This window comes from Hippocampus comes, unplaced genomic scaffold, assembly GCF_001891065.2.
Source record: "Hippocampus comes isolate QL1 unplaced genomic scaffold, H_comes_QL1_v1.1 scaffold132, whole genome shotgun sequence".
Taxonomy (NCBI): domain Eukaryota; kingdom Metazoa; phylum Chordata; class Actinopteri; order Syngnathiformes; family Syngnathidae; genus Hippocampus; species Hippocampus comes.
Window position 1 is genome coordinate 955,042 of NW_017805467.1, and position 25,335 is coordinate 980,376.

Consider the following 25,335-nt stretch of genomic DNA (forward strand, 5'->3'; position numbering starts at 1 on the left):
AAAAAAGAACATTTGGAAATAAATCGTTAGGCACTTATGCTCGACAGAATACTGACAATAGTCAAAAGACAAGTATAAATGTTGCAGGCAACTATTAGGAACAAACCAAAATCTTAAATAAAATCCAAGTGCGTTTAAGATCAGGTTGAGATTTGCGTTTCCATGCAGGCTCAAAAAACCGTAACTGAGGTTCCGACAAAATAAGAACATGCTCTATTTCGCTAAAGTTTTCACGACAGCTATAATTATAACACAAGTACATACAGTACATAATGTACAGTCTCCGTACATTTTAAAAAGATACACCTACTCAAACATGTTAAATCAAAGTGATCATATCTTTGCTGTCAAGATGTACCGAACTCTGTTATACACATAACGTAAACATACACAGATAGGGTCAATGTGATCAGGTTATCGACAATTACTGAAAGATAAAAGACTAACATGCAATCTAACGCCATATATATCTAATAGCTATATAGGATTTTCAAAAAGATATTTACCATATTCTATGCCGGTCAACAAAAAGATGAGTCCAATGGTAAAAAACGTCAGCTTCTTTTTCCGTCCATGATCCATAGTGATGTGCTGTGCTATACACTGTTAGTGTTAAACCTCATTATTCCGCAGGTATATTTAAATTTTAGCATCTCCACAAAAACAGCGCAGTGAACTTAATCTTCGAGGAGGTGCTTCCAATTAGAGCCAGTGCGTTTGACTACTGTGGGACACAGGAAATGTATTTAACCGTCGGCAAGCACCTACTTCTCCTATTAGCTGCCAAGTGTGTGCCTGATTGTATTCAAGGGTTCGGCCAGTAGAACTGACAGCACATTTACGAGAAAAAAGATTGCACAAGCAGCCAACCCATTCCTGCGCATTTTAATCCTGGAATCTTAACTTCCGGGTATCTTATTTCATCTCGACCAATCACAAACTCGGATTCACCTCGCAGACAGTTTAAGGTGTGCCTCTAAAAACTAGTTTTAAACAAAACTTTCAAACGTCATGTGTGGTTTCCCAACATGAAAATCGTCCCTCTCCCAGTTGTTGTGTTTGATTTACCAGAATTTAAAGTTGTGCAAAGTCAACACGGTTGTTTACTGATCATCATTTGTGGAATTCCAAACATCGAAATACGGGGAAACATTTCGTCATAGAGCTAAAACCAATTTCATGTAGGAAAAAACAAACAAACAAACTTTCCAAACCTCAATGACCCGTGACTTTTAAAAATTACTCGATCACTGTTAAGTCCAAATAGCCAAATAACCGATTGCACAGCACCATCACCACTCCCCAAATCACCAAAAGGTGCATATACTGTACTGAAACACTGTCGTCAGCTACATTAAAATCGAATCTGATATTCTCACACGAAGTTGTGAGAACTTAATTTTCATTTAGGAAACTAACTGTGAAAATACACCCAATTGAAGTCAAATATATTTATGTCTTAATTTTTCTTTGACAGTTAAAAGCGTGCTTAAATTTAAAAATGGGAGATAGGAACATTTTAGAGTCGACCATAGGAGTAAGACCGCCATCGCATTTAAATGTGCAAAGTATGCAAGGTTTTGTCTGTGCTGTCATGTCTTGAGTCTTTTGCAATGCTCCTCATGGCGTCACCATCCTGTGACATCCATTACCAATGTGACATTGTGCTGAAATTCCATACAACACCCTCCCTCTTTCAGTTCTACCCTTAATTAAATTTTGACGATTGAGTGTCCACTATTCTCAGAGTAACAGGCTCCAGAATGCCGAGGTATAAATGGTCCTCTGACAATTTGGGAACAAATGTTCTAAATTTCTGATACTCAAATTAGCACAACAAGCCAAAAACATTTTAAATGCTCAAGTGACACTATTTAAGATGAGAGTGGTTGCTAAATACACATGGATCATTGATTTTATCTCAAGAAAATAGTTATTTTTAATGCAGTAGAATCTGCAACGTTAATGTGCATTGTGCAATGACAAACAGACTTTTCTATTTTATTTCTATTCTGTTCAGGGCAAAGTGTTTGAATTTGCTGCAGTAGCTTTGTTGTGTGTGTTAATTGTGTGGTCAGGAACTATAACATGCTAGGAAATGTGTTAAGCAGCCCCAGCAAACCCATGCTAAAATTAAACTACAGGATGATCAACTAGTTCAGAAGTACATTCAGAAAGGTAAACTTAGCATGAACCCTAGCTCTAACAAATCTAGCTTTAATGCAGACTCTTTCAATTCTAGTAAGATCTTGACGGTTTACTAAAAAAAAAAAAAAAATTCACCTGTCTACCCACACTTGAGCCGGTTCACTAGGTTTCTCCAATAAGTTGTAAAATGATCACCCGTAAAATTAAACCACAATCTAGTTTTTTTTTCTCTTCTGGAAAACAAATCAATAACTGACATTTTAATAAAGGAAAAATGCTTTTCAGTGAATATTTACGGTTATATTTAGCATTAAAAATATAACTTTGGTTGAAGAGCTTCTACATACTGGTGTTTTAACTATTACGGAAAAAGAAAAATCTTTAACTTGGGAGGTGGTCTAATAAATTGAGCATCTAGCATACTTTTTCCACCCTGCGCTCTGAATATTTACCTGTACATGAATGCCCCCTCCTCCTTACGCAAACAAAACATCTGTCTGTGTGGTATTAGTTTAAGAAGACTAGGTGGCTGTTTTGACTTAGATGACGATCAGATCATATTTTATAATCAATTTATGCAGACATCCAGGTAATTCCAAAACCCTCATCCACTTCTTCTTGCCACTGTTTTGCGGTTTTACTACAGTGTACCTAAAATAATGAAGACACCATCAAAAATTGCAATTTTATAAACCCAAAACCACAGCATGCTTTTTTGCAAACATTACTGTTCCATAATTCTGAAACCACAAAATTGATTCACATGTACAGTGTCTAAAAAAAAAAGAGCCCTTTTGTGTGTGTCTGTGTGTGTGTGTGTGTGTGTGTGTGTGTGTGTGTGATATACACACAGAGTATAGAATCTATTTACAGATTAATAGAAAAAGGGGGTTGGAGCAGTTCTTAAGTATCACAGTCTAATTCTCTAAATTACTAGTCCATTTCTCAAGAGGGTTTTTTTTTCATCTGTAAAAAGAGGGTTTTTTTTTCATCTGTAAATATAAAATAGAAACAGTACTCCTATGTAACCTCAATTTATCACTGCATTCGGTTCAGTACGGTTTTCATGTAGAATGTGACAGTGGGAACAATGAGAAGACGAGGGGAGCGCTGAGTTTTAGAAAGCCAGTTTCTTCATGAGGAGGTACACCCTGGAGTCCACCTCGAATCCATGAAGGTTGTTGGCGTCCCCCTGCAGCCTCATGAGGAGGCCACCGTAAGAGACATAGGCAGAGCTGAAAGTGGAGAGGGCGGGAAATTATTGTACATTCAAGAAAGGAACTTTGCTCTTTTCCTCACACGTTCCATTGAAGAAAACATTCATAATTACACAACAGATGTTAAAATAATGTGATAGAGCAGGGATGTCCACTCCATTTTTGTAGTTTTGGTTTTCCCTCAATGGGCCGTTATGAATGTGACAGCATATAAATGTCCAACAGACTCATCCTATTATTACGAGTACACAACAAATTGATGGATAACTAGTGTTGAAATCAAGAGTGAATGAAAGTCATTTAAGCAATTGTTCAATTCATTATAAAAAGGGGTTTGGTATCAAACAAATGCATGCAATATACATCCACACGATAGTAAAAGTAAAGTGAATTGGCAATTTTCATGCAGCTTTTAGGAATAAAGAAAAAGTAGACACACATAATTTGCTTAAGCAGGCCACATAACATGATGTGGTCGGCCAGACCAGGTGCCTGGGACTCAGTTTGACACTGGTACTATGGAGTGTTAAAATATGATTGTTTATAATGCTTCACCATATTTAAAGAATACAGACTAATTACAATTCAAATACTAAAACTTATTATGGAATAGGCAGATGAAGTGAGAAAAGAAAAAACAAAAAATCACTCACAGGCGTGTTGCAGCTTCTGTTGAAGTCTCATCACCCTCAATCTTATAAACCTTCCCGTACATCACATAATCAAATTGGTCTGATCTGAAAAATTACAACTATGAAATTCAACCTCAAGATTATGTACATGAATCCAAATAAATACCATTTAAATACAAATGTGTCAATGAGCATTAGTACTTGAAACTTACCGAGATGGTCTGTCATCTTGAGGATTGTACTCCCCATCATCTGGCGTTCCGTCTTCATATAATGTGCTGGCGATTACCAATCTGAATTTGTCACCTTAATGAGATGAACACTGATTTTTACTGTGCACTTTTCTGTATTTGTCGTGTCGCTTCACAGACTGACGACACACATGCTTTCAATTGCCTTACTACAAGCATTAGGTCTGATATAATTCATGAATTTGTTAGGCAACTAAAACCAATTAAATGGTGCAACTGCTTTAGTACAAAGATGTAAGACCTTACCAAGATCTACTGGATAGATTTGAATGTTCACATCCAAGATGAGGTCCATCTTAAAAGATTCACTTTCACAATGTAGACGAGACACTGTGGAAAATAGTCAATAATACAAGTCATTTAGATTCACTTTTTTTCCCCAGTGTGGGACAAATAAAGGATATCTTATCTTAAGCAAAATAAAGAATGACTAAAATGATTTGAAAAGGGGCCATTAGTTGGATTCCACTTGCGTCCACAAGGAGGGTTTGTTGAGTTATTTGATACAGTAGATAAGTACATTACAACTGTGAGGAAATTACTTATTTGTGCAAATACAATACTTGAGGGAGCAAAATCACGGTTCCAATGTGGTTTCGGGGGCATAATGTAATGTTGAACAGAAGGCATTACACACCTCTGTCAAACTTCTTGCCATCTGGATCGATGTCCTTTACGTCGAATATATCCTCAAACAGGATTCCAGCCATTTCTTAATCTGTTTCTGCCCACACAAATACAAAAATATGACAGAAACAGTTTACAACAATTATACTATAAAGTTGGGGCGCAATTGCATACACAACGCCGATGTCCCGACTTCATGACATAATACCGTGCCGGCATTTTCACAAAAGAAAATTACATAAAATAAGAAGATAAGAAAAACCATTGATAAGACATCATTGAGTAGAAAGTGTGTGAACTCGCTAGTTAGTCGAAGCTAGTCAAAAATATTTTAAATCTGGCACTACTAGACATCCCGTGCGGGGGAGAAAGTCGTTCTCAAAGCGAACTTAAACTTCGATTTTCCCAAAAATGTGACATGCTATCTGATAGCGTTAGCGGGCTGTACGCCCATTTCCCGAACCTTACCTCTTGTACGTTAATGTACTAAGTTATGTATGTTGTGCACAGCCAGCATTTAACCGCACTCGGTTGCGGGTTCTTGCAAATAGTGTAATTACAGTCTGCACTTAAATTCTTGTTTAGTTAACTCGTCATTCATTCAAAACACCGTGTGGCGGTCAAACCAAACAACGTGCTCAACCTTTGACACATCATCTACTTCCGGCGAACCTTATACTGTAAACTGTTATTTTTTAAATGAATGTTGTAACATATCCAAGATAATGAAATCTTCACCTCCATACATTTTATTTTAAAAAAGAAATCTAGGTATATCGTGCTTATGGCATTGACAGTAAAATAAAATACATCAATACAAAGAGTTCGACGACGTTCAACATCGTTTTACGACATTTACTTCCACTTTCCTGCCACAACACTGTGGTTGCTATGTGGTGAGCGTCTCTTCTGTGTACGGTTGCTAGCTAATGGATCTCGCGCTAATATCGATGTACTGTAGAAAATGATGTAGTCTTTGATTAAAATTGATATTGGATTGTGACATTTGGAGCGAGAATACCGGCACCTGTTATAATGTTAACTTAGGTGAGAATAGGAGAAGGCAATAATAAGTGTAGATCCGCTGTGCTGGAAAACAGTTCGTGCTGCGGCTAGCAGATCATCGAATAGCTACTACTTGTTCGCTTCATTTTCATCGGCCGAATGAAAAAAGTAGATGCTAACACACACCTACTTGAAATGAATTAAAACCCAAATACAATGGGGTGTGATCTTTGTTTGCGTAGTGCAGCCTTCAACTCTTTAATTCAATCACTGCTTTTATTTTTCAAATTATGATTTTCCGGTAGCGGTATTGTAGAACTTGTGGTGCGTTTTACAGGACGTACTGAACACGTTGGAATCAACCAATGCTTAAGTAGAAAAATAGAAGCATTTCTTTTCCAAGAACTGCAAAAAGCTGCTTTTCATGTAAGGGTTAAAAAGTTCTGGATACTCACATGAGTTTCAGGGAGGAAGACAAAATGGGGGACATTTTAGCCACTGAAGCCAATCTTCTTGGGATGATCAAGGAGGTATGAATAAATCTGTCAATCCGATTAAATAAATCAACGTGTCCCTTGTATCAAAATATAGCATTCATTGACCTGTATTGCTTGTTTTTTTTTCGACCGCAGTACCTTAAGGTTGAACAGTTTGATACCACAGTTAACAGTTTTGACAAGGAGTGCAAGAATAAAGGAAAACTTGTGTCCAAGCCTCAAGGAAATGCTCTGAGAGACGTTAAGACTCACATCGTCCAGGTAAAATGTAAAATTCAGCCATTTAAATTGGTTTGAAGAGTTTGTAAAATGACAAGTTAAACAGTTTTGTTTTAAGATGGGTCAAGTGCTACTGTGTATCGCCATTTATATTGTTTATTTCAGACGTCTTAATGATTTCCCTTCCAACCCCATCTCTGTGTGCAGAAAGACCTCCTTAGTTCTTTCAATGAAGGGGACTTCAAGGTATTTTTTGAGTTGTGGACAGAGAATATTCCTTCTCATCTCGTTAAAACTGATACTGAGGCCCAAAAGCTGGAGTTCTACCTTTATATCCATTTTACCATCTACCCACTGAGAAGCCAACCTGAAAGACAAGTATGTATTTCGCTGATTTATATTGTGTTGGGGCAGCATGGTTTGCATGTCCTCCCCGTGCCTGCAATGGGTTTCTCTGGGTACTCCAGTTTCCTCCCAAAGTCCAAAAATATGCATGGCAGGCTGATTGAACTCTGAAAAGTCCTTAGGTGTGATTGTGAGTGCGAATGGGTGTTTGTCTATCTGTGCCCCAAAATTGGTTGCTAACCAGTTCAGGTTGTATCCCGCGTATTGCCCAAAGACAGCTGGGATAGGCTCCAGCACACCTGCGACCCTCGTGAGAATAAGGAGATGTGAAAATGGAAGGAGGGATTGTTTATATTGTAGGATCCTGACAGCACATAAGTGTCAATTGCTCAACATGTCCACCAAGCTGTGCTATTCAGAAGCATGTTGCACATTGCCCCCACTGCTAAATCTACCAAAAGATAAGATAAGATAAGAAGACCTTTATTTGTCTCGCAATGGAGAAATTCCCAATTCACAGCAGCAAAGTTATGAAAGGAAGAAGTAGAACAACAAAATATAGGAGCTGCTGGAAAGGCAGCCACTCTCGCGGCGCCATTTTGAAGTCAAAATAACAAGATGCTGACATAACCAAGACTGGTGGTGAAGTGCAGCCTCCATGAGTGAAAATACAATTGATGCTTTTGACTGTATACTGCATTGACTTATTTGCATGAGACAGGACTGCCACCTCAAAACAAGTTTGGTAATACTTGCAGACCAAGAAACATTTATAATACTATTAGTATTATATATAATATGGGTTTATGAGTGCTTTGCAAGTGGCTTTTCAAATCAAATTTATTTTAAGATTTTTATGAATTAACAGAATCTGACACCTTCTTTAGGACCAGGTGGAGTTTGCAGAGAGAATTTCTTATTTCAAAAAATACCTGGAGACATGTGGAAGGGCACTGAGTCAGACCACAGAGTTTCTGCCTTATTATGCTCTGCCTTATGTGTCCAACCCCACCACCCATCCCTTCTTCAAGGATCTCTTTCAGGTTCTTAATTAAATTATTGTAACATTGGTGTTTATAATATAATAATGACCTGTCAGAGGTGCATTTTTAATGAACAACTGTCTTTTATAGGAAACCTGGATACCAAAGTTGAAGAACAAACTTAAAGAGTTTGTGTCTGTGACAATGAAACCACCAAACTGCCCAAGGCTGCTGGCGTTATATGTATCTTTTTCTGCCATTTAAAATTGGAAATCATTGATTCAATCTGATATGTATTTTTATTACTTCCCTGCCAAAAGGAAATTTGGTGCCCCAGGTGCCAATTTTAGAGTAATTTTATTTATTGAGGAATTCAAGGTCAAGGTTTGTGAACATGAATTATTGCTTAACAAACCAAACCGTCCAATTTTAGGGTAATTGTATTTATTGAGGAATTCAAGGTCAAGGTTTGTGAACATGAATTATTGCTTAACAAATTGAACCGTCCTAGCGTGGCCATTCCATGTTAAACCAACACTCCCTGGATAATTTGTGTGTCTAAGTATTACAGCTACAGAAAACTTAGTAGAGCACCAGGATCAACTGAAGGATAGCAATCGTTTCTCATAAGTTAATGTAATGTACTGGTATATAATAGTTACACTAACATCTCAAGTGATGCTCAAAGGAAAAACAAAATTCCCTCCATACAGTATAACCCAAAAAAATTTACCTCATCTGACGCATCTATTTCCTTGTGTAAACACTCACAAAGCTGATGTGTCAAATGCTTCTGTAAACACATTAAATAGAAGTTAACTGGAAGATGTCCACTTTAATGTGCATGTCACTTCATGCATGACAGCTGTGTTTGCGCATAGAAGGGTGTTGGTCAATAAAAATTTCTCAAAAGAAATGCAACCCTCCCTACATTAACTCAAACAATCCCATCCCACTGGTATCAATTACATATTGACACCAGTTTGCCTTCGCACTATAAAATGGATTGTCTTAATCCTGTACAAATTGTCTTGGTGAGGCCAGTGCTAGCTTCAAACAGGATGTAGGACGTTCTGTGACTCACAACTCATATATTCTTTACGCACCTTTATGTCACACCGAGGGAAATGGACACACATTAGATATGTTGAATGAATGGCCAGATGAGTGTTGAGGTGTGTTCTTTAACAGACGGTATACAGAAGGAAGGCGGAAAGAGTTCAAAAGGTAAATGCCTTTCTGATCTTACTTTGGATGTCTTTGGTGATGAATATGAGACCAACTTGCAAAACTTAATAAAAATGCACTAACCCTAAATGTCCCTTGTTCCATAACCAAGTCAAAGTGTCTAATGTGCATGTTTAAGATCGTGTAATAGATGGATGGAAAATAAGCTATTTTACTTATGCAGCTGTGCTCCCTAAGTTTACATAAAGTGTATGCAGTGAAACACCCCCCCCCCCACCACTTTGCACAGAAGCCTTGCAGCAGCTCCATGTACAGCTGGTTGAGTCAGAGCGCCGCTCCGCCAGCTACATGCGCAAGTTCAACAAGATGCAAGCAGACTACTACCAGCTTATTGGCATCACAGCTGAGCTCGTTGACTCGTTGGAGGCCACAATCAGCGGAAAAAATGTAACGTTAATTGCAAATTCACACATGCCCACAACATAAAATGTAATACTGGCTAAAAGTTTTATATTAAAAGTGACAATGAAAGAAATATGTGTGCACATACAGTGAATAGAAATACCTACGGTGTTTACAAAATGGCATTACGGCCATCTATATACATTGGTGCCTTGAATTACGAGTCAAAATAGTTGGAAAAATGCTACACCTTAAAGCAAATACTTTCAGCACACTTTGACAATGAATATGCCACTGCCACCTACTGAAGTGGATGTGCAATTACGCTTTGTTTTAGTGCAAAAAAAAAAAAATGTCCAATGGGGTCACACATGTCCCCTCTGGCATCGCCCCATACGCGCTCACCCCAAGAGGGGCCTGCCTCGCTATTTGAGAAGGCACTGTGATGTCATTTTCAGTCGACAGGAAGTGGCAGCACAAGGCAAAATGGCAGCACACAGAGATAGATAAAAGCTCAAGTCATTCCTCACAAGTTAAGGTAAAAAAAAAAAAAAAACATTGAGGATTGAAAGCTCTTTTGTGACAAACTCATATGCGGGGGCACTTGTAAGTTGAAGTACTATTGTACTCTCAAAACTCAAGGGGGCCTGTTATGTTATTGCAGATATCGCCCGAGTACCTGCAGAGTGTGTGTGCTCGCCTGTTTAGCAGCCAGATGAGGCAGAGCACGGTGCTGACGACTGACCTAACCCGGCCTGGCACTGTGAGTGGAAGAACCTTTTTACATCTTATACTTTCCACTTTCCCACTAGATCCATGACCAACCATGATATGTTGCAGGTTCTGATGAGAGTCATATAAAAATGGATTTGGAAACAAATTAACAAATGAGTCAAATGAATGTATTAAAAATGATTTGCAGGCAATTGTATGCAGTTTTCTTTTTAGGGGTAGTAATCCTGCCGTGATTTTGACTGTGATCAATTCAGATATGAGTACACTGTTTGAGATGTTAAACTGTTAAATGCAGACTTTGTTTGAACTGAACACCTTTTCTCTGTTTCTGTTTCTGCGTGTATGACACTGTTGTCCCCAAAGGGATATTACTCTATGAGTCCATATGATGATGGCTATGTAAGTTTCTCGTGCTTTCGTCTTTATTTCACATCACCTCTTGCTGAGTTAATCCACCCTTACTGTCTCACTCTCCCCTTGCTGTCTCATTGTGTCCTCTTCCACTCGTCCACATCTCGTACCCTGCCTTCACAGCAAATAACTCTCTCAAAATGATTTGTGTCCATCCCTCCCTGCTCTCATTTGTCTCCAGATCCTGCTAGATTGTCCCTTTGAAAGGGCCTCACTGAACATTTAAGATCCCATTAGTCAGGCTTTCCTTTAAGAATCACCTCATTTTGAAAGTCACCCGCTCCATGATGGATTGCTGCTTCCACCAACTCTCCTCACAATTTGTACCTGTTTCATATTCCTCCGTTTACCTTTTTTTTCACAGTATTCATTTAGTTCATAAACAAAAGGATTTTTGATGCAAAACATTTCTATCTCACTCTAAGGAGGCACCAGGAGCACTTTTCGAAAACAGTCTTGGTTCTTAACTTTATCATTTATTTGGTGACATTTTATTGAAAAGGAGAAAACACATGACTGTCACCTTGAAGCTTAACATTTCACTATGTAAAATAACAGCTTTACTTTGTTAACTTTCTGGTATGATGTAATGTACAGTATGGATAACCTTGCTGCTTAAGTGGCTCAAATTCAAGGGACCTATTTTAATAGACAGGCGTACGTGCGCTTGGCGTAAAAACGTCTTCATTTTCGTATGGGGGAAAGTCTAGTTTACTGATACTGAGGCCACCAAACAAATCCCCCTCAACCCCTTGACTGCACTTAGAAATTCTGTCCATAAAGATTATGCATCCTCATGGACCCTTCCGAATGAGTCTGGAACACATTTCTCGACACAGAGACAAGCAACAGTGTACGTTGGCGATGCACAAATGTTAACACCATGATTGATAATAATGGTCAGTTTGTTTTATCTCTTTGCTTGCGTTTTACATGTGAGGGGAAACTCGGAGCATTGCTGTCAGTGAAGTCAATAACATGAATAATAAATGGATTTACAAGATAGTAAATGTTACATGACAGAATAGCTACTGCTTATGTAAACCTCGTATTCCCTGGGTTGAGTCTCTTTGTGCATATGGAAAAATGTAACGAGACCAAGCTCAGTTTTCAAATGAAATGAGAGATGGTTCGATTAAAGCCACAACAACACAACACAGCATCCCATATGTCATTTTGCTTCTCATTCACATTTTTGATTCACATGTACACTTCCTACAATATGCCATGAAATAGGCCTAAAACCTCCATATTCAATTTTCCTACACAAAAAAAGGTCATGAATAAACTTCCTCCGCCATTTCATGCTTTTGGGGAACCATCCAACTGGAGCCCAAATGTCAAACTCTGTTCCTTGAGGGCTGCTATCTTGCATGTCTTAGATGTTTCCCTCCTCCCAACACGCCTGATTCAAATGATCAGGATAGTTATCATGGTGAGGATCAGAGCCTGGAGGAACGGAATTTGACACCTATGAATTTGAGTTTTGAAGTTTACTCTATTGTGCATTTAAACCATTTCAGCAATTCTAAGACAACAGCCTGATAACTGTCTGCAATAACCGCTACACGCTACCGTTCTCATTGTTCTACCAACATTGTTTCACTCAAGGCTCAGTAAAATTATGATATCATTGATTTAATCTAAAGCATTTTTGTTAATGTCCTAAATAAAACAGTGACTTTTCTCGGGATTAATTTCAGACCATACTTGGGTGACAATTACACTGGTCAACAAATGTTTACTTTTCTTTTAAATCAGAGATGCAAGTCATCTATTCTTGATGTGTGTGCGTCTACCCTTGTGGGTACATGAATGCACTTCAGGGGGGTACGTGAGATTTTAAAATATATTCAAAAAGTAGTATCCATGCGAAAAAAAGTGTTTGATCACAGCATTTGCCTCCTTTCTATCGATCTATCTGTCTGTCTGTCTGTCGGTCTGTACTTTGCTGAAAACATATTTCACAGGGTGTTCATCAAAGGTTGAAAACTACTGCTCTCGCACATCAGTTTTTCACCATCATAATAATAAATAAAATGATATATAGTACTATTTATGAATTGAGGTTATAGTTTCAGCAACAGGTGGATTTATTTATTTTTTTGGATGAAACCTCATAGCTACTGTATATATTACAAAACACTGGGAAAATCCGTACTGCACAAGCTTTTACAAGTCAAATTTTAAAAGAAAAAAAAATACCTGATGTAGTAGGGAAAAAAAGCAAATTTTTTTTTTTTTTAATCCACGTCAAAATACGTGAGAGGACATGGACACATAAAGCCATCTCTGATTACAATTTGCTGTTGTTAGGTATTATTTTCCATAACAAAATATTAACGGCAGTCTGATGGCTCTTCTCCATTAACTCAAACAATCCTATCCCACTTTTCCGCATTGGGTATGTTTCCAAACAGAAATAAAAGTTTGGGAATTGAGCATGTGCCACACGCATGATGTAAGCATGTCCATGTACTACTAATGATTGAAGCATTTGGTGATTAGTAGGACAGCATATACTAAAATGTGATAACTTTTGCTTGTCTAATAATTGCATAAACTTGTAATAAGTACAATATACTTTTTTTTTGTTCCTTCAGGCTTCCTCAATACTTCGAGCATCCATTGCACCATAGTAAGTATTTAGTTCTTGTACAATTATGGTTCATTTTGCCATCCTTTTAATGCCATTTATTTTGGATGGCTTTTCTGACAATCTACAGCAGATCTAGGGAAGTGCCAATGCTGCCTTCTCTGGATTATGTGAAGCTAAAAAAGGACCTGCTTGAAGGATCAGACCGTCTGAGGTCCCTATTGCTTCAGGCTCTCCGCTGGGTTTGTACATTTTCCTCTCGACCTAATTTTACTACTTTTATTTGTGCACTGCTGTTTCAAGATGGCTGACTCAGCCAGTCAAATTGACTTTCCAAAACTGTCATTTTTAGAGACTTACTCGCTCACTTCCCGGTGAACAGAGGGACACTGCACTTCAGGCTTACATAAGCAACGATCTACTGGAACAGTACAGCACAAAGCAGGTGGCACCCTATCGTTAATTCCCTTTGTATTTTGCTCATTTATTATGAAATGTTGAAGAAATTTTGTTGTCTCATGTCAAATGCTAAGGCTGATTAATTTTGTTGCCATTAACCCAACAAAAGAGATAATGCTGCGAGCGGCATTCTCTGGCATATCACTAATACAAGCCATTGCTTCAAAGTTTGTGGAATGCCCCTTTCTTTTACTTCCTAAGTATGCATTAATTTACTCTCGAAAAAAATTTGAGCCTGCAATTAGCTGTCAACAGTATCCAGGGTGTACCCAGCCTCTCACCCATCACCAGCTAGGACAGGGTCACCCATGGCAAACATATCCGAAGTGAAGGACCAGACAAAGCACAGCTAACAGAGCCCTTATGATGAAAGATAAAATTGGACAGCATTTTCCCTTGCCCAGATGCGGGTCAATGGAGCCCGCCTCTGGATTCAGGCCTTAAGGTGGGGGCGACAGCTTGGTAGCTGGACCTTCATCCATGAGCTTTTCCCACGTCCCGCGGGAAGGCGGGGGACATTGACTCAGAGTGGACCATGTTCCACACATCGATTGGTGAGGCGCTGATCTGAGTTGTGGCCGTAAGGTAGTCAGCGCCTGTCGTGGCGGCAACCCCCAAACTCGCCGGTAGACACCGGCAGTAAGGGATACCCTCAAGCTGAAGGAGGAATCCTCTCAGGCCTTTATGGCCTGTGGGGCTCCGTAGGATGCTGATGGATACCGGTTGGCCGAGCGGAACACAGCTTCAGTGGTCGCTGAGGCAAAAACTCATGCGTGGGAGGAGTTTGGTGAGGCCATGGAAGCCGACTTCCCGGACGGATTCATGTAAATTCTGGTCCACCATCCGCCGTCTCAGGAGGGGGAAGCGGTCCACTATTAACACTGTGTATTGTATGGATGGGGCAATGCTGACCTCAAATCAGGACATTGTGAGTCGGTGGACAGAATTCTTCGAAAACCGCCTCAACCTGCCTTCCTGAGAGGAAGCAGAGTCTGGGGATTCTAAAGTGGGCTCTCATGTCTCTGGGATTGAAGCCACCGAGGTGGTTAAAAAGCTCCTAGGTGGCAAAGCTGGATGAGATCCGCACAGAGTTTCTCAAGGCTCTGGGTGTTGTGGGGCTGTCGTGGTTGACACACTAGAGAGACTATGTCTCCCGGCTGGCCTGGGAATGCTTAGGGATCCCCCGGGAAGAGCTGGAAGAAGTGACTTGGGAGAGGGAAGTCTGGGCATACCTGCTAATGCTGTTGCCCCTCGCGACCCGACCCCAGATAAGCCGTAGAAAATGAAAGGATGTATGGATGGCTGAATATGGACTTCATCTCAAAGCATTTTACGGTAAAAAAAACAACAAAAAAAAAACCACTTCATATCCTGTCTCTGTAGGAAACGATGCTTCATTTACTATCTTCAAAGAACGAAATGGTGCGGCAGTACATGGCTCGTCTCATCAATACATTTTCCTCCTTTGCAGACGGTAAGTGTCAAGGAAGTCCCATTACAGTTTGGTTATGGGTGTGTGAAAGGAATCAAAATTATGTTGAACAAAAATAGGTTGTGAGGAAATGTCCTGGCCATTTATGGGACCTTTGACATACAACACAGAATTTCTCAAACGGTTACCAATAAGATTATTGTGCAAGACTTATGTCTTTTAAAAAAAAATGTGTTTCAAAGGCAAGCCTTTTAATATTGGTTTATATTTTTACTTGTGGTTTAATGTAGAGTGCTGTGCAAAAGTTTGAGCAATGATATAGTGGTGAAACATCATTGTTTCCCAATCATAGAATACAACTAAACACAGCAAATAAAAAACAGCTTTAAAATAAAAAAGATGAAGTACCCTTATTCTTCAGCAATAGAAGGAACTTTTTGCTCTTGAACATAAACAAAATGGGACCCCATTAAAAAAAAAAAAAAAAAGTCAAATTCAAGAGTTTTGATATTTACCCCACAGAGACAAACAGGTAAATGTGACAAGTGTTATTTTTATACTTACAGGGCGAGTTTACCTCTCCCAAATCCCATTGCTTCTAAAACTCCTGATGGAAACACTCCGGGAGGAGAAGAAGGACTCCTTGACCAGAGAGAATGTGCTGGTGGCTCTGCAGAAACTCAGTCTCATGTAATTGAGAGTTTGTAAACTGCACCACGGAGATAACAATGTCTCAATCAGCCATTTTACAGCCATCAACACAAAAATTAGTAATAATATTATACCATTTGGGTCACTGCATCTGTTTGTCAGGAGGAGCCAGCAGACAGCCATGATCGAAGATGATCTGATTGGCTGGCTGGTGGATGAACTGCATGACTCCGACTGTTTGAGCGACTACACTCTGGAATATTGTGCATCTCTTCTCATGAATTTGTGCCTGCGAACAAAAGGTACAGGTACATGCAAAAATATACAGTACATGAGCCAAGACATTGCAGTTCTATGTATGTTTTTAAAAATACTATGCTAGAGCAGTCATTGATACCGTAAAGTGTACATGTTACATGGTTGTCTTTATGCAGGAAAAAGGAAGTGTGCAGAAAATGCCAAACACGTGCTCAAAGTTCTAACTAACCTCCTCGGACATGACAACCACGAGGTGATGCATATGTTTCCTTGAAAAGTGTGTGTGAGGCTTTGTGTGTGCGCGCACGTGCGTGACAATAAGATGTTTCCAAAGGCAAACTTCCCCCTTTTAAATTGTTTCATTATTCTTTGCGTGCAACTGTCAACCCGATCATTCTGCACACGGAGATGCATCTGCATTGTCTTGTCTTTTTTCTCCAGATTCTTCCATATGTGAATGGAGCCCTGTACAGCATCCTGTGTGTCCCCTCTGTGAGACAGGAAGCAAAAGAAATGGTGCGATCGTGAGATGTTTTCACCTGCTTTCAGGATACTGACTTAGCCTTTCTCTTTCCTTTTAATGTCTCAGCACACCTGAGTAGATATTCGTTGTCTTTGAAGATGTTTGCAATTGCACGTGTTGTGTTTTGCTTACCCGTTACTCGGGTCTGATTCATAACCTAATTGAAGGTGTATTTTACTTCAATGTGTGAAGAGTGTGGAGGAGATCCTCCGCTGCTTCTGCAAGGAGGATAATCCAGATCTTCACAGACAAATTGGCTTCATCATGAAACAGCTCAACTCAGGTCAGTGAATATACGTTGAAGGTTTGTTTACTCATTTACTACAGCATAAGTCTATAAGTCAATAAGTCTTTATTGGTCAATTTGGCTTTATTGTCAATATTTTATTAGATGAAGAATCAACAAGTTATTTACCACACAGGGCTAAAAAAATAAATAAAGGCAACGTACAATCGTTACAGCAGGATGCTGACTTAGCCTTTCCCTTTCCTTTTAATGTCTCAGCACACCTGAGTAGATGTTCGTTGTCTTTGAAGATATTTGCAATTGCACGTGTTGTGTTTTGCTTACCCGTTACTCGGGTCTGATTCATAACCTAATTGAAGGTGTCTTTTACGTCAATGTGTGAAGAGTGTGGAAGAGATCCTTCGCTGCTTCTGCAAGGAGGATAATCCAGATCTTCACAGACAAATTGGCTTCATCATGAAACAGCTCAACTCAGGTCAGTGAATATACGTTGAAGGTTTGTTTACTCATTTACTACAGCATAAGTCTATAAGTCAATAAGTCTTTATTGGTCAATTTGGCTTTATTGTCAATATTTTATTAGATGAAGAATCAACAAGTTATTTACCACACAGTGCTAAAAAAATAAATAAAGGCAACGTACAATCGTTACAATGTAACTACAGGTCAGTCACATGTCTGGGATATCAGCCTGTCCGGTTTGGAAGCAACACTGATTATGAATAAATTTCACTTACTGTTGTGAAAAGAAAGAGAAGAGGAAATGAGAGGCAATACAACCCCTCTTAAGGAATGGTTCTGCAGGTGGAGACCACATACTGTACCTCGCCTAGCCCATCTTCATCCTTTCTGGTTTACTTTTTGGTCATTTTTGAATTTTGCCCATGTTCATATCAGTAGAGGTAGTGTGACAATATGTGCAAACCAAAGATTATGAATGGCAATACTTCTGACTGGACTGGAGTGGAGTATGTCAGCATTTCCTGCATGAAAAAAAAACACTGGTGCTCTGACCTGGCCTGCCCGTTTCCCAGACCTGAACCCAGTCCAGCATGGACCCCATGTTTCGTTCCATCCAATGGAGACATGTGGCACCACAAGAGTTGACTTTCCTGAGCCAGGTCTAAGAGGAGATCCCTCCGGAGAAAATCCTCTGCATTGTGGAGAGACGTTGCAGGGACTGCATGCAGGCACATGGCGGCCCCCGTGCACCACTGAGCCTCATTTTGCATTCTCTTGAGAAACTTCCACAGAAGTGATTTCTCCCATTTTATTTTGAAAATGATTCTGAATCCATACCTCCATGGAGTAATAATTTTGATTTTCATTGATCATTGGGTTATTCTCAACATAGTCCACTATGTAATGAAAACAACAATCTACTGTACTTGAATGTTCCTTTCAACAAGATCTAGGTTTTGTAATTTAGTTGTTCAATTCCCAGTGGAAGTTAGAAATATGAGTTGATTTGGGACTGTTCTTCATTAAATACATAAATGCTGTGTTCCATCTAGTGGAGGAAGAAGGGCCAGAGTCGGACGATGAAGAGGACGAGGATGACAATGATGTAAGTCTGATGTTAATGCTTTACACTTTACTGCTACACGTCTATTTAGACATCGTGTCACACAACGGTGAGCAAAGGTGAATTACCACATTAGAGAAAATTAGGAGGCGAGACAAAAAGTCTAGTCTGCCCTTTTTGTAACATGGACAGACAATTGTAATCTTGACAAGGCACAGACATTTGAATGTCATCCTGTTTGTGCGGAAGTGTGTGTTTCCAGATTGCAGTGGTAACCATGGCAATGATAAGCGTGTGTTTCATGCTTTGTACCCACAACGCACATGTCAATTGTCCCCACTTGGGGAAATATTAATGACAAATGTTGTGCAAACTTGTTCTAAAGGAAACAGATTTTATTACAACTGCTCATTAAAAAAGTGTTCAGTGAGGCCTAAGTGTCAAGAGTCAATTTCTGGATTCACATTGTTACCAAATGCAGACTAAAAACAGCAGGTATTATACTTCACTCTGTGTGATTTATGTTGTGACAGGAAGATTTAATAGAGTCGGACCGAGATAAAGAGGAAGTTCTTCAGCCAAAGCCCAGCGAGCTGTCTGGGGAAAGTCTGCTTACTACAGAGTACCTGGGTGTAAGCAAAAAATACACACAAACGCGCGCATGCACACAATGGCATTCTCGACAGCGATTCCGTAACAACACACAAGTCCATGAGTCGTACTTGCACACTTAAATTTGCATGCTAACAGCTGGGGTTTGGTTGTCCCGTCGCATAAGCAGATCAAATCCTGATCCTTCTGACTGAGCTACAGACACTGACAAATTTCAACATCAGCAACCCAGTATTGTCCTGTTTTTTCCAAAAAGTGTGTTTTTTTTTTTATTGGGATCTTGAGAGGTGCACCAAACAAAAGGAGGCAATTTCATTTTTGAAATTGCCAAATCTATATTTTGAAACAAAAGCTTCCTGTGTAATGATTGTGCAGATTATTACCAACCTCCCCAAAGTGAAGATGACGGCGCAGCATCAACCAAGCATTGATGAACCTCTACAGCGACCGGTGACCCCGAGCTCCCATCGTAACACTCATCTCGCGTAAGTGAAATGATCAAATGTGTATGTTGTGTGAGTTGCTCTACTTTTTAATTCTCATGACATGAGCACAAAAAGAACCTCAAGTAGTGCATCGTCGAAACATATGATCGGTCAATGAAGTAAAGCAACAATAATAAAGACCAAAGAGGTCACTGCGACAATGATCGCATTGTCTATTTTACTCTAACTTTCCAATCTTGATATCGAGAGCAGTGGGTCAGAGAAGGAATGGGGTCACAATATAGTTTAAAATAAAAGACTGCCTGGGTTCTTTCAGGTTGTGTTTTGAAATAAATGATAAAACGCAATTGAAAGAAACTGCGAAGAAATGATTTTTTTAGGAGTAATTATAGGACAGCACTTGTAATGCGGTGACTTGTAGTAACTGATGCTGATGATGGGGCTTCTTCCAATACTCATCAGAACTCTGTGTTTGTGTTCCATGTCTAGAAATTACCAGCCAGGCAGCCAGGGTGGCGTAGGTGGCAGAGAAGAGGGAAACCCTCACCTTGGACACAGAAGTGAGAAGGGAAACTCCCCTCCATCCAAGAACGATTCTCAACCTCATACAAGCTTTGGCAATCGCCCACGAACGGCTGACTCTCTGCGCCACAGCCCAGGTGGGTAGAACCTTGCAAGTACTTCATCAACTACTATGACAGCCGTCTCAGGGCACACCAATGCATAATTCGATGAGCACCTTTAGAATGGACGAGAACTGGCCCAAACCATGCTTTTCTTTTGTGCTGCAGTCATTTGGGTTGCAGGGGTTCAGTCCGCAAAGAGTTTAGTCAAATCCGTATGCCTGCAGACCTGCAGGTAAGCTTTGACATCAGAGGATCACTATTTAGGTGTTGCTGTGGGCAAAATTGAATCGCAATGAGTTGCTGAAAAAGTGCAAGTCTGCTTTTTGACTACTACTGCCATGCTGTTCTTGAGAAAGTTTATATTGTATCATCTTTGCATTTCACGGTTTTCACAAACAAAATGCTCAAACATTCAGACTCACAGTACAGCCGACTAGCCAAGGCTTCTGATCTGGATCAATCCTACGAGGTACGAGCCAGGAAAGGAACCTTCCAAGAGAGACACAATGGACGTTTTGATAGGTAACTTGACGCAAAAATACATGATCACACAATGAACCATAAATGGAAATTGGTGTGGTGGTTTGATCTTTAAAGCAATTTTGTGTTCGAGACGTTTATATTGTCTTCTAATATAATTGTCTGGTCTATGAAGACAGCTATAAATAAGTCTTCCCTTCTGAGAGGAAGACTTGAAACTCACCACTAACTATTTGCAATTTCACTTGCTGAAAGAAACAAGTTCCAAGACAATGGATGCTCTGTTCTAGTTGCATACTTCAATTTGCAGAGTGAGTAAGTATATTGGTCGGGGATTTGGGGTCACGTTACAGTATTATTTCCTGCCACGAAATATGGACTGTACATTCTTTAGTCCAACCAATGCTTGCTTGCCCCACATTCATCATTATTTATTATTATTTTTTGTTTTAATCAAAGGGCATATTCCATAGTTCTGATGTGTTTTGTTTTTATAGTGGACATATTATGGAAAATGGACTTTTAATGTCTTGTATTAAGTGGTACTCCGAATGATCGTCCACGATCATAATCAGCTGAAGTGCATGATCACCCTATGTCAAGCAATGTCTTTCATTGCCCATCACACAAATCGATCACCCACTGCACATACATTGCAGCCTGCAGCCACTCGAGACCAGCCTGTGTGCAAATGTAGTGTTCAGTCTCCCCTTCCTTCACATTGTGCAGGCGCGCGGCAGCGGCCAAACCCAAACAAACATGTCTGCTATGTGGAACTTTCACACAATTTGAGAGAGAAGATACTTCATGGGGAGAGCATGTTAAAAAGCTTCAAAACACTGATTTCAAGATGACATGATGGGATTTTGAGGCACCTTTGGAGTTTCCTCGATGGCTCTTGCTCAACTAGGCAGCTTAGCTATCATCTCCGGCCGGGACATACTGGTGGTGGCCGGGGTTGCACATGACACAACTTATAAGAACTTTTCTTTCAAAACAAAAGACACATTATATTTAAAAAAACAGTACTTTTCAAATGCAAAAAGAATAACTTGTCAAGTCATGGCGTGAAGTCAAAGTGGAGTGTCATGAATGCCAAGTCTATGTCACGTCAGACTTAAGTTTTACCCAAACAAGTCGCAAGTTATAAAATCAGCAACTTGAGTTAACTCAAGTGCAAGCCATGTGAATCGAGTCCCCCACCTCTGTTATGTAGACATACAGTTGCGTCATCAATTGTAGACTGGACAGATGACTGAGCGTAGAGAAAACAGGAAATTATAAGGACATTGGATAGCTTTACCAGGTTCATATCCGATGAGAATTTGGACCTTCGCTTCATGTTTCTGCAAGTTATGTATGCAATTTTCACACATCCAGTTACCCATTAGGGGTGTGGCTTAATGGAGCCACCCAAGATACACATTACACTCGTCACCTTTCAGTCGCGAGGCGCTTTCACACCTCTGTGCAGTTTAGAGTCTTTGATTAAATTCAAAATCATGGTTTTGGAATTGGCCGGGACATACTGGTGGTGGTCGGGGTTGCACATGACACAACATATAATAACTTTTCTTTCAAAACAAAAGACACATTATATTTCAAAAACAGTACTTTTCAAATGCAAACAGAATAACTTGTCAAGTCATGGCGTGGAGTGTCATGAATGCCAAGTCTATGTCACGTCAGACTTAAGTTTTACCCAAACAAGTCGCAAGTTATAAAATCAGCAACTTGAGTTAACTCAAGTGCAAGCCATGTGAATCGAGTCCCCCACCTCTGTTATGTAGACATACAGTTGCGTCATCAATTGTACACTGGACAGTAGAGAAACTGAGCGTAAATTATAAGGACATTGGATAGCTTCACCAGGTTCATTTCCGATGAATATGCCCTTTGATTAAAAAAATAATAATCCAGTTACCCATTAGGGGTGTGGCTTAATGGAGCCACCCAAGATACACATTACACTTGTCGCCTTTCAGTCATGAGGCGCTTTCACACCTTTGTGCAGTTTAGTCTTTGATTAAATTCAAAATCATGGTTTTGGAATTTCGGAAGAAAACAAAATACCCAAAGAAAACTCAAGCAAGTACAGGCAAACTTCACACTGAAGGGCCTGAGCCTAGATTCGAACCAAGACCACTCAACTGGGAGGCAAATATGCTAACCACTACTCCACATTGCTGTCATGCATTTGTGTACGTAGAAATAAAATCTGTTTCAAAGATTTTTTTTTTTTTTTTTTAAATATCCTGAACACAACTATAATCACATTTCTAAACTCCTACAATTGCGCAAACCAATATGGTAGTAGCAAGTGTGGTATGATCCACCCCGCTGATGGCTACCTCAGAGTATCAGTAATCAAGTACGGTATGAAGAAGCAGAGGTTTTAAGAAAATAGATTGCTGTCACGTGTCAAGGTCAAGGGTCATGTAGAAGGTGAGCATTGTACCAACTGTGCAGCACATCGAGAAAGAGAAGGATTAAGCATCCCACCTGGCAAGTGAGAGGGGCATCAAGTAAAACTGATGTTACAAAGTGACTAAGTCACATGACATCATCAAGGGCTGACTCAGCAACTGTGGCGCTAACACAGCCGACCTTTCTTATTTTATGTATCGTGTTTGTATATCGTAATGGACAAACTAACTCACTTGCAAAGCCTGAACGTTTTTACTTAATTTTTCATTTCTCTCTCGTCATCAGCGGAGATTCAATCTCTGGGTTTGCAAGCAGGCCGAGGATAGGACGGACTCCTGAGCCGGGAGACCTTCAGAGAAACACTGCGTATAGTCTGGCGCCCACATTTTCCCAAGCTGAACCTCAACAATGCAGTCGGCCGTGCTCTTCAAGCTCCCCATGCGGAGCGAGACAGCAAAGTCGAGGTAGGCATAATATACTCAAAACGATGAGAAATGAACACCACACAAATACAGTATGTTCATTCACATGAGTGTTCGACCAGATCGGGTTAAGCGTGAGGCGAATTTGGAAATCTGTTTCAAAGATTTTTTTTTTTTTTTTAAATATCCTGAACACAACTATAATCACATTTCTAAACTCCTACAATTGCGCAAACCAATATGGTAGTAGCAAGTGTGGTATGATCCACCCCGCTGATGGCTACCTCAGAGTATCAGTAATCAAGTACGGTATGAAGAAGCAGAGGTTTTAAGAAAATAGATTGCTGTCACGTGTCAAGGTCAAGGGTCATGTAGAAGGTGAGCATTGTACCAACTGTGCAGCACATCGAGAAAGAGAAGGATTAAGCATCCCACCTGGCAAGTGAGAGGGGCATCAAGTAAAACTGATGTTACAAAGTGACTAAGTCACATGACATCATCAAGGGCTGACTCAGCAACTGTGGCGCTAACACGGCCGACATTTCTTATTTTATGTACCGTGTTTGTATATAGTAATGGACAAACTAACTGACTAGCAAAGCCTGAACGTTTTTACTTAATTTTTCATTTCTCTCTCGTCATCAGCGGAGATTCAATCTCTGGGTTTGCAAGCAGGCCGAGGATAGGACGGACTCCTGAGCCGGGAGACCTTCAGAGAAACACTGCGTATAGTCTGGCGCCCACATTTTCCCAAGCTGAACCTCAACAATGCAGTCGGCCGTGCTCTTCAAGCTCCCCATGCGGAGCGAGACAGCAAAGTCGAGGTAGGCATAATATACTCAAAACGATGAGAAATGAACACCACACAAATACAGTATGTTCATTCACATGAGTGTTCGACAAGGAGAAAATTTTTTTACTGTCACTCGTCCCCCAAATCTACTCTTACAAATGCTTGATGTAACAGTTTTATAAGGAATACAGTGCAGCTCCCATTTTCCACGAGGGATACGTTCTAGACCACAAGTGTCAAACTCCGGTCCTTGAGGGGGCCACTACTTTGCATGTTTTAAATGTTTCCCTCCTCCAATACCGTTGACAGGCAGCGATATCAACAGCATAAAACTGGGAGGGCTGGCAGTGATTGAGTTCAAGCCATGAAGGCTAACGACACTCACTTTGCGAGCTACTGATAGCTCAGAAGGATTAAGCATCCCACCTGGCAAGTGAGAGGGGCATCAAGTAAAACTGATGTTACAAAGTGACTCAATCACATTACATCATCAAGGGCTGACTCAGCAACTGTGGCGCTAACACGGCCGACATTTCTTATTTTATGTACCGTGTTTGTATATAGTAATGGACAAACTAACTGACTAGCAAAGCCTGAACGTTTTTACTTAATTTTTCATTTCTCTCTCGTCATCAGCGGAGATTCAATCTCTGGGATTGCAAGCAGGCCGACAAAACCAACTCAGTAACACCCACTGGAAAGTTAGAGAAAAGTAGCCCCGACATCGTTTTCACAGATCAACGGGAATTGTCGTGAATATGTTAATCAGGACATATAAAAAAATTTCAAGGACCATGTCCAACATGTATGTTATCCATTTAGGACAAATTCAGGACTTGTAGAAGCAAACCCCGAAGGGGGAATTCTGATTAAACCCCAATCAGAAGCAGGAAGTAGCAAAGCATTTCAGGCATGCCAACTAATGTTTGCGGAGCGTGCTATCAAAGTTGGAGATCATTTTTAGACTTAATGATAAAGATGTGGTGAGGGCTTTCTGATCGCTGCTCGCAGTGTTATTGCTGACAGTTGTGTATTACAAATCATGAGGGCTGGGGGGTAATATGGATTTGATAAAATATATTGTGATTGCTTACAACCATGTATTTTTTGTCAACTAATTTTCAGCCTTTCAAGGAAACTGAAGAAGGTCCATAATCGTCTAGTCATGAAGTATGGCG

The 25,335-nt window shown here is 40.0% G+C and overlaps 2 protein-coding genes across 3 annotated transcripts; one reads left to right on the forward strand and one right to left on the reverse strand.

The window, feature by feature from the left end:
• Positions 1 to 2,819: 2,819 nt before the first annotated feature.
• On the reverse strand, positions 2,820 to 5,541 carry LOC109519125 (DNA-directed RNA polymerases I, II, and III subunit RPABC3). 2 transcript variants are annotated; one of them, XM_019875476.1, is made up of 7 exons: positions 5,344 to 5,541; positions 4,886 to 4,972; positions 4,495 to 4,578; positions 4,210 to 4,303; positions 4,019 to 4,102; positions 3,162 to 3,383; positions 2,820 to 3,114 (listed from the first exon to the last, which is right to left on the reverse strand). In XM_019875476.1, the coding sequence occupies exons 2-6, from the start codon at positions 4,956 to 4,958 to the stop codon at positions 3,266 to 3,268; spliced, it is 453 nt and encodes a 150-aa protein (XP_019731035.1). In that variant the 5' UTR covers positions 4,959 to 4,972; positions 5,344 to 5,541; the 3' UTR covers positions 2,820 to 3,114; positions 3,162 to 3,265. The 2 variants fall into 2 exon arrangements, with proteins under 2 accessions (XP_019731035.1, XP_019731036.1); XM_019875477.1 differs by lacking the exon at positions 2,820 to 3,114 and having other exon boundaries at positions 4,886 to 4,966.
• A 236-nt stretch (positions 5,542 to 5,777) lies between these two features.
• On the forward strand, positions 5,778 to 24,913 carry LOC109518963 (lisH domain-containing protein ARMC9). The gene is made up of 26 exons (XM_019875160.1): positions 5,778 to 6,410; positions 6,513 to 6,638; positions 6,804 to 6,974; positions 7,829 to 7,984; positions 8,075 to 8,167; positions 9,127 to 9,151; positions 9,402 to 9,559; positions 10,179 to 10,277; positions 10,613 to 10,648; positions 13,264 to 13,298; positions 13,387 to 13,498; positions 13,609 to 13,701; positions 15,099 to 15,189; positions 15,714 to 15,837; positions 15,961 to 16,100; positions 16,233 to 16,309; positions 16,498 to 16,572; positions 16,772 to 16,862; positions 18,341 to 18,393; positions 18,885 to 18,983; positions 19,339 to 19,448; positions 19,899 to 20,068; positions 20,452 to 20,557; positions 23,228 to 23,456; positions 24,120 to 24,188; positions 24,794 to 24,913. Exons 1-26 carry the CDS (start codon positions 6,336 to 6,338, stop codon positions 24,911 to 24,913), a joined length of 2,733 nt encoding a protein of 910 aa, XP_019730719.1. The 5' UTR covers positions 5,778 to 6,335.
• The last annotated feature ends 422 nt before the right edge of the window (positions 24,914 to 25,335 follow it).

Bases quoted from the DNA above. Each gene is read 5' to 3' on its own strand.
- LOC109519125 (XM_019875476.1), bottom strand. From the start codon at position 4,958: ATGGCTGGAATCCTGTTTGAGGATATATTCGACGTAAAGGACATCGAT. The intron at 4,103-4,209 runs GTAAGTTTCAAG...GTAATTTTTCAG, and splicing joins CAAGATGACAGACCATCTCG to ATCAGACCAATTTGATTATG. The intron at 3,384-4,018 runs GTGAGTGATTTT...CTCCACTTTCAG, and splicing joins ACAGAAGCTGCAACACGCCT to CTCTGCCTATGTCTCTTACG.
- LOC109518963 (XM_019875160.1), top strand. From the start codon at position 6,336: ATGAGTTTCAGGGAGGAAGACAAAATGGGGGACATTTTAGCCACTGAA. The intron at 13,499-13,608 runs GTTTGTACATTT...TGTCATTTTTAG, and splicing joins TGCTTCAGGCTCTCCGCTGG to AGACTTACTCGCTCACTTCC. The intron at 24,189-24,793 runs GTAGGCATAATA...TCTCGTCATCAG, and splicing joins AGCGAGACAGCAAAGTCGAG to CGGAGATTCAATCTCTGGGA.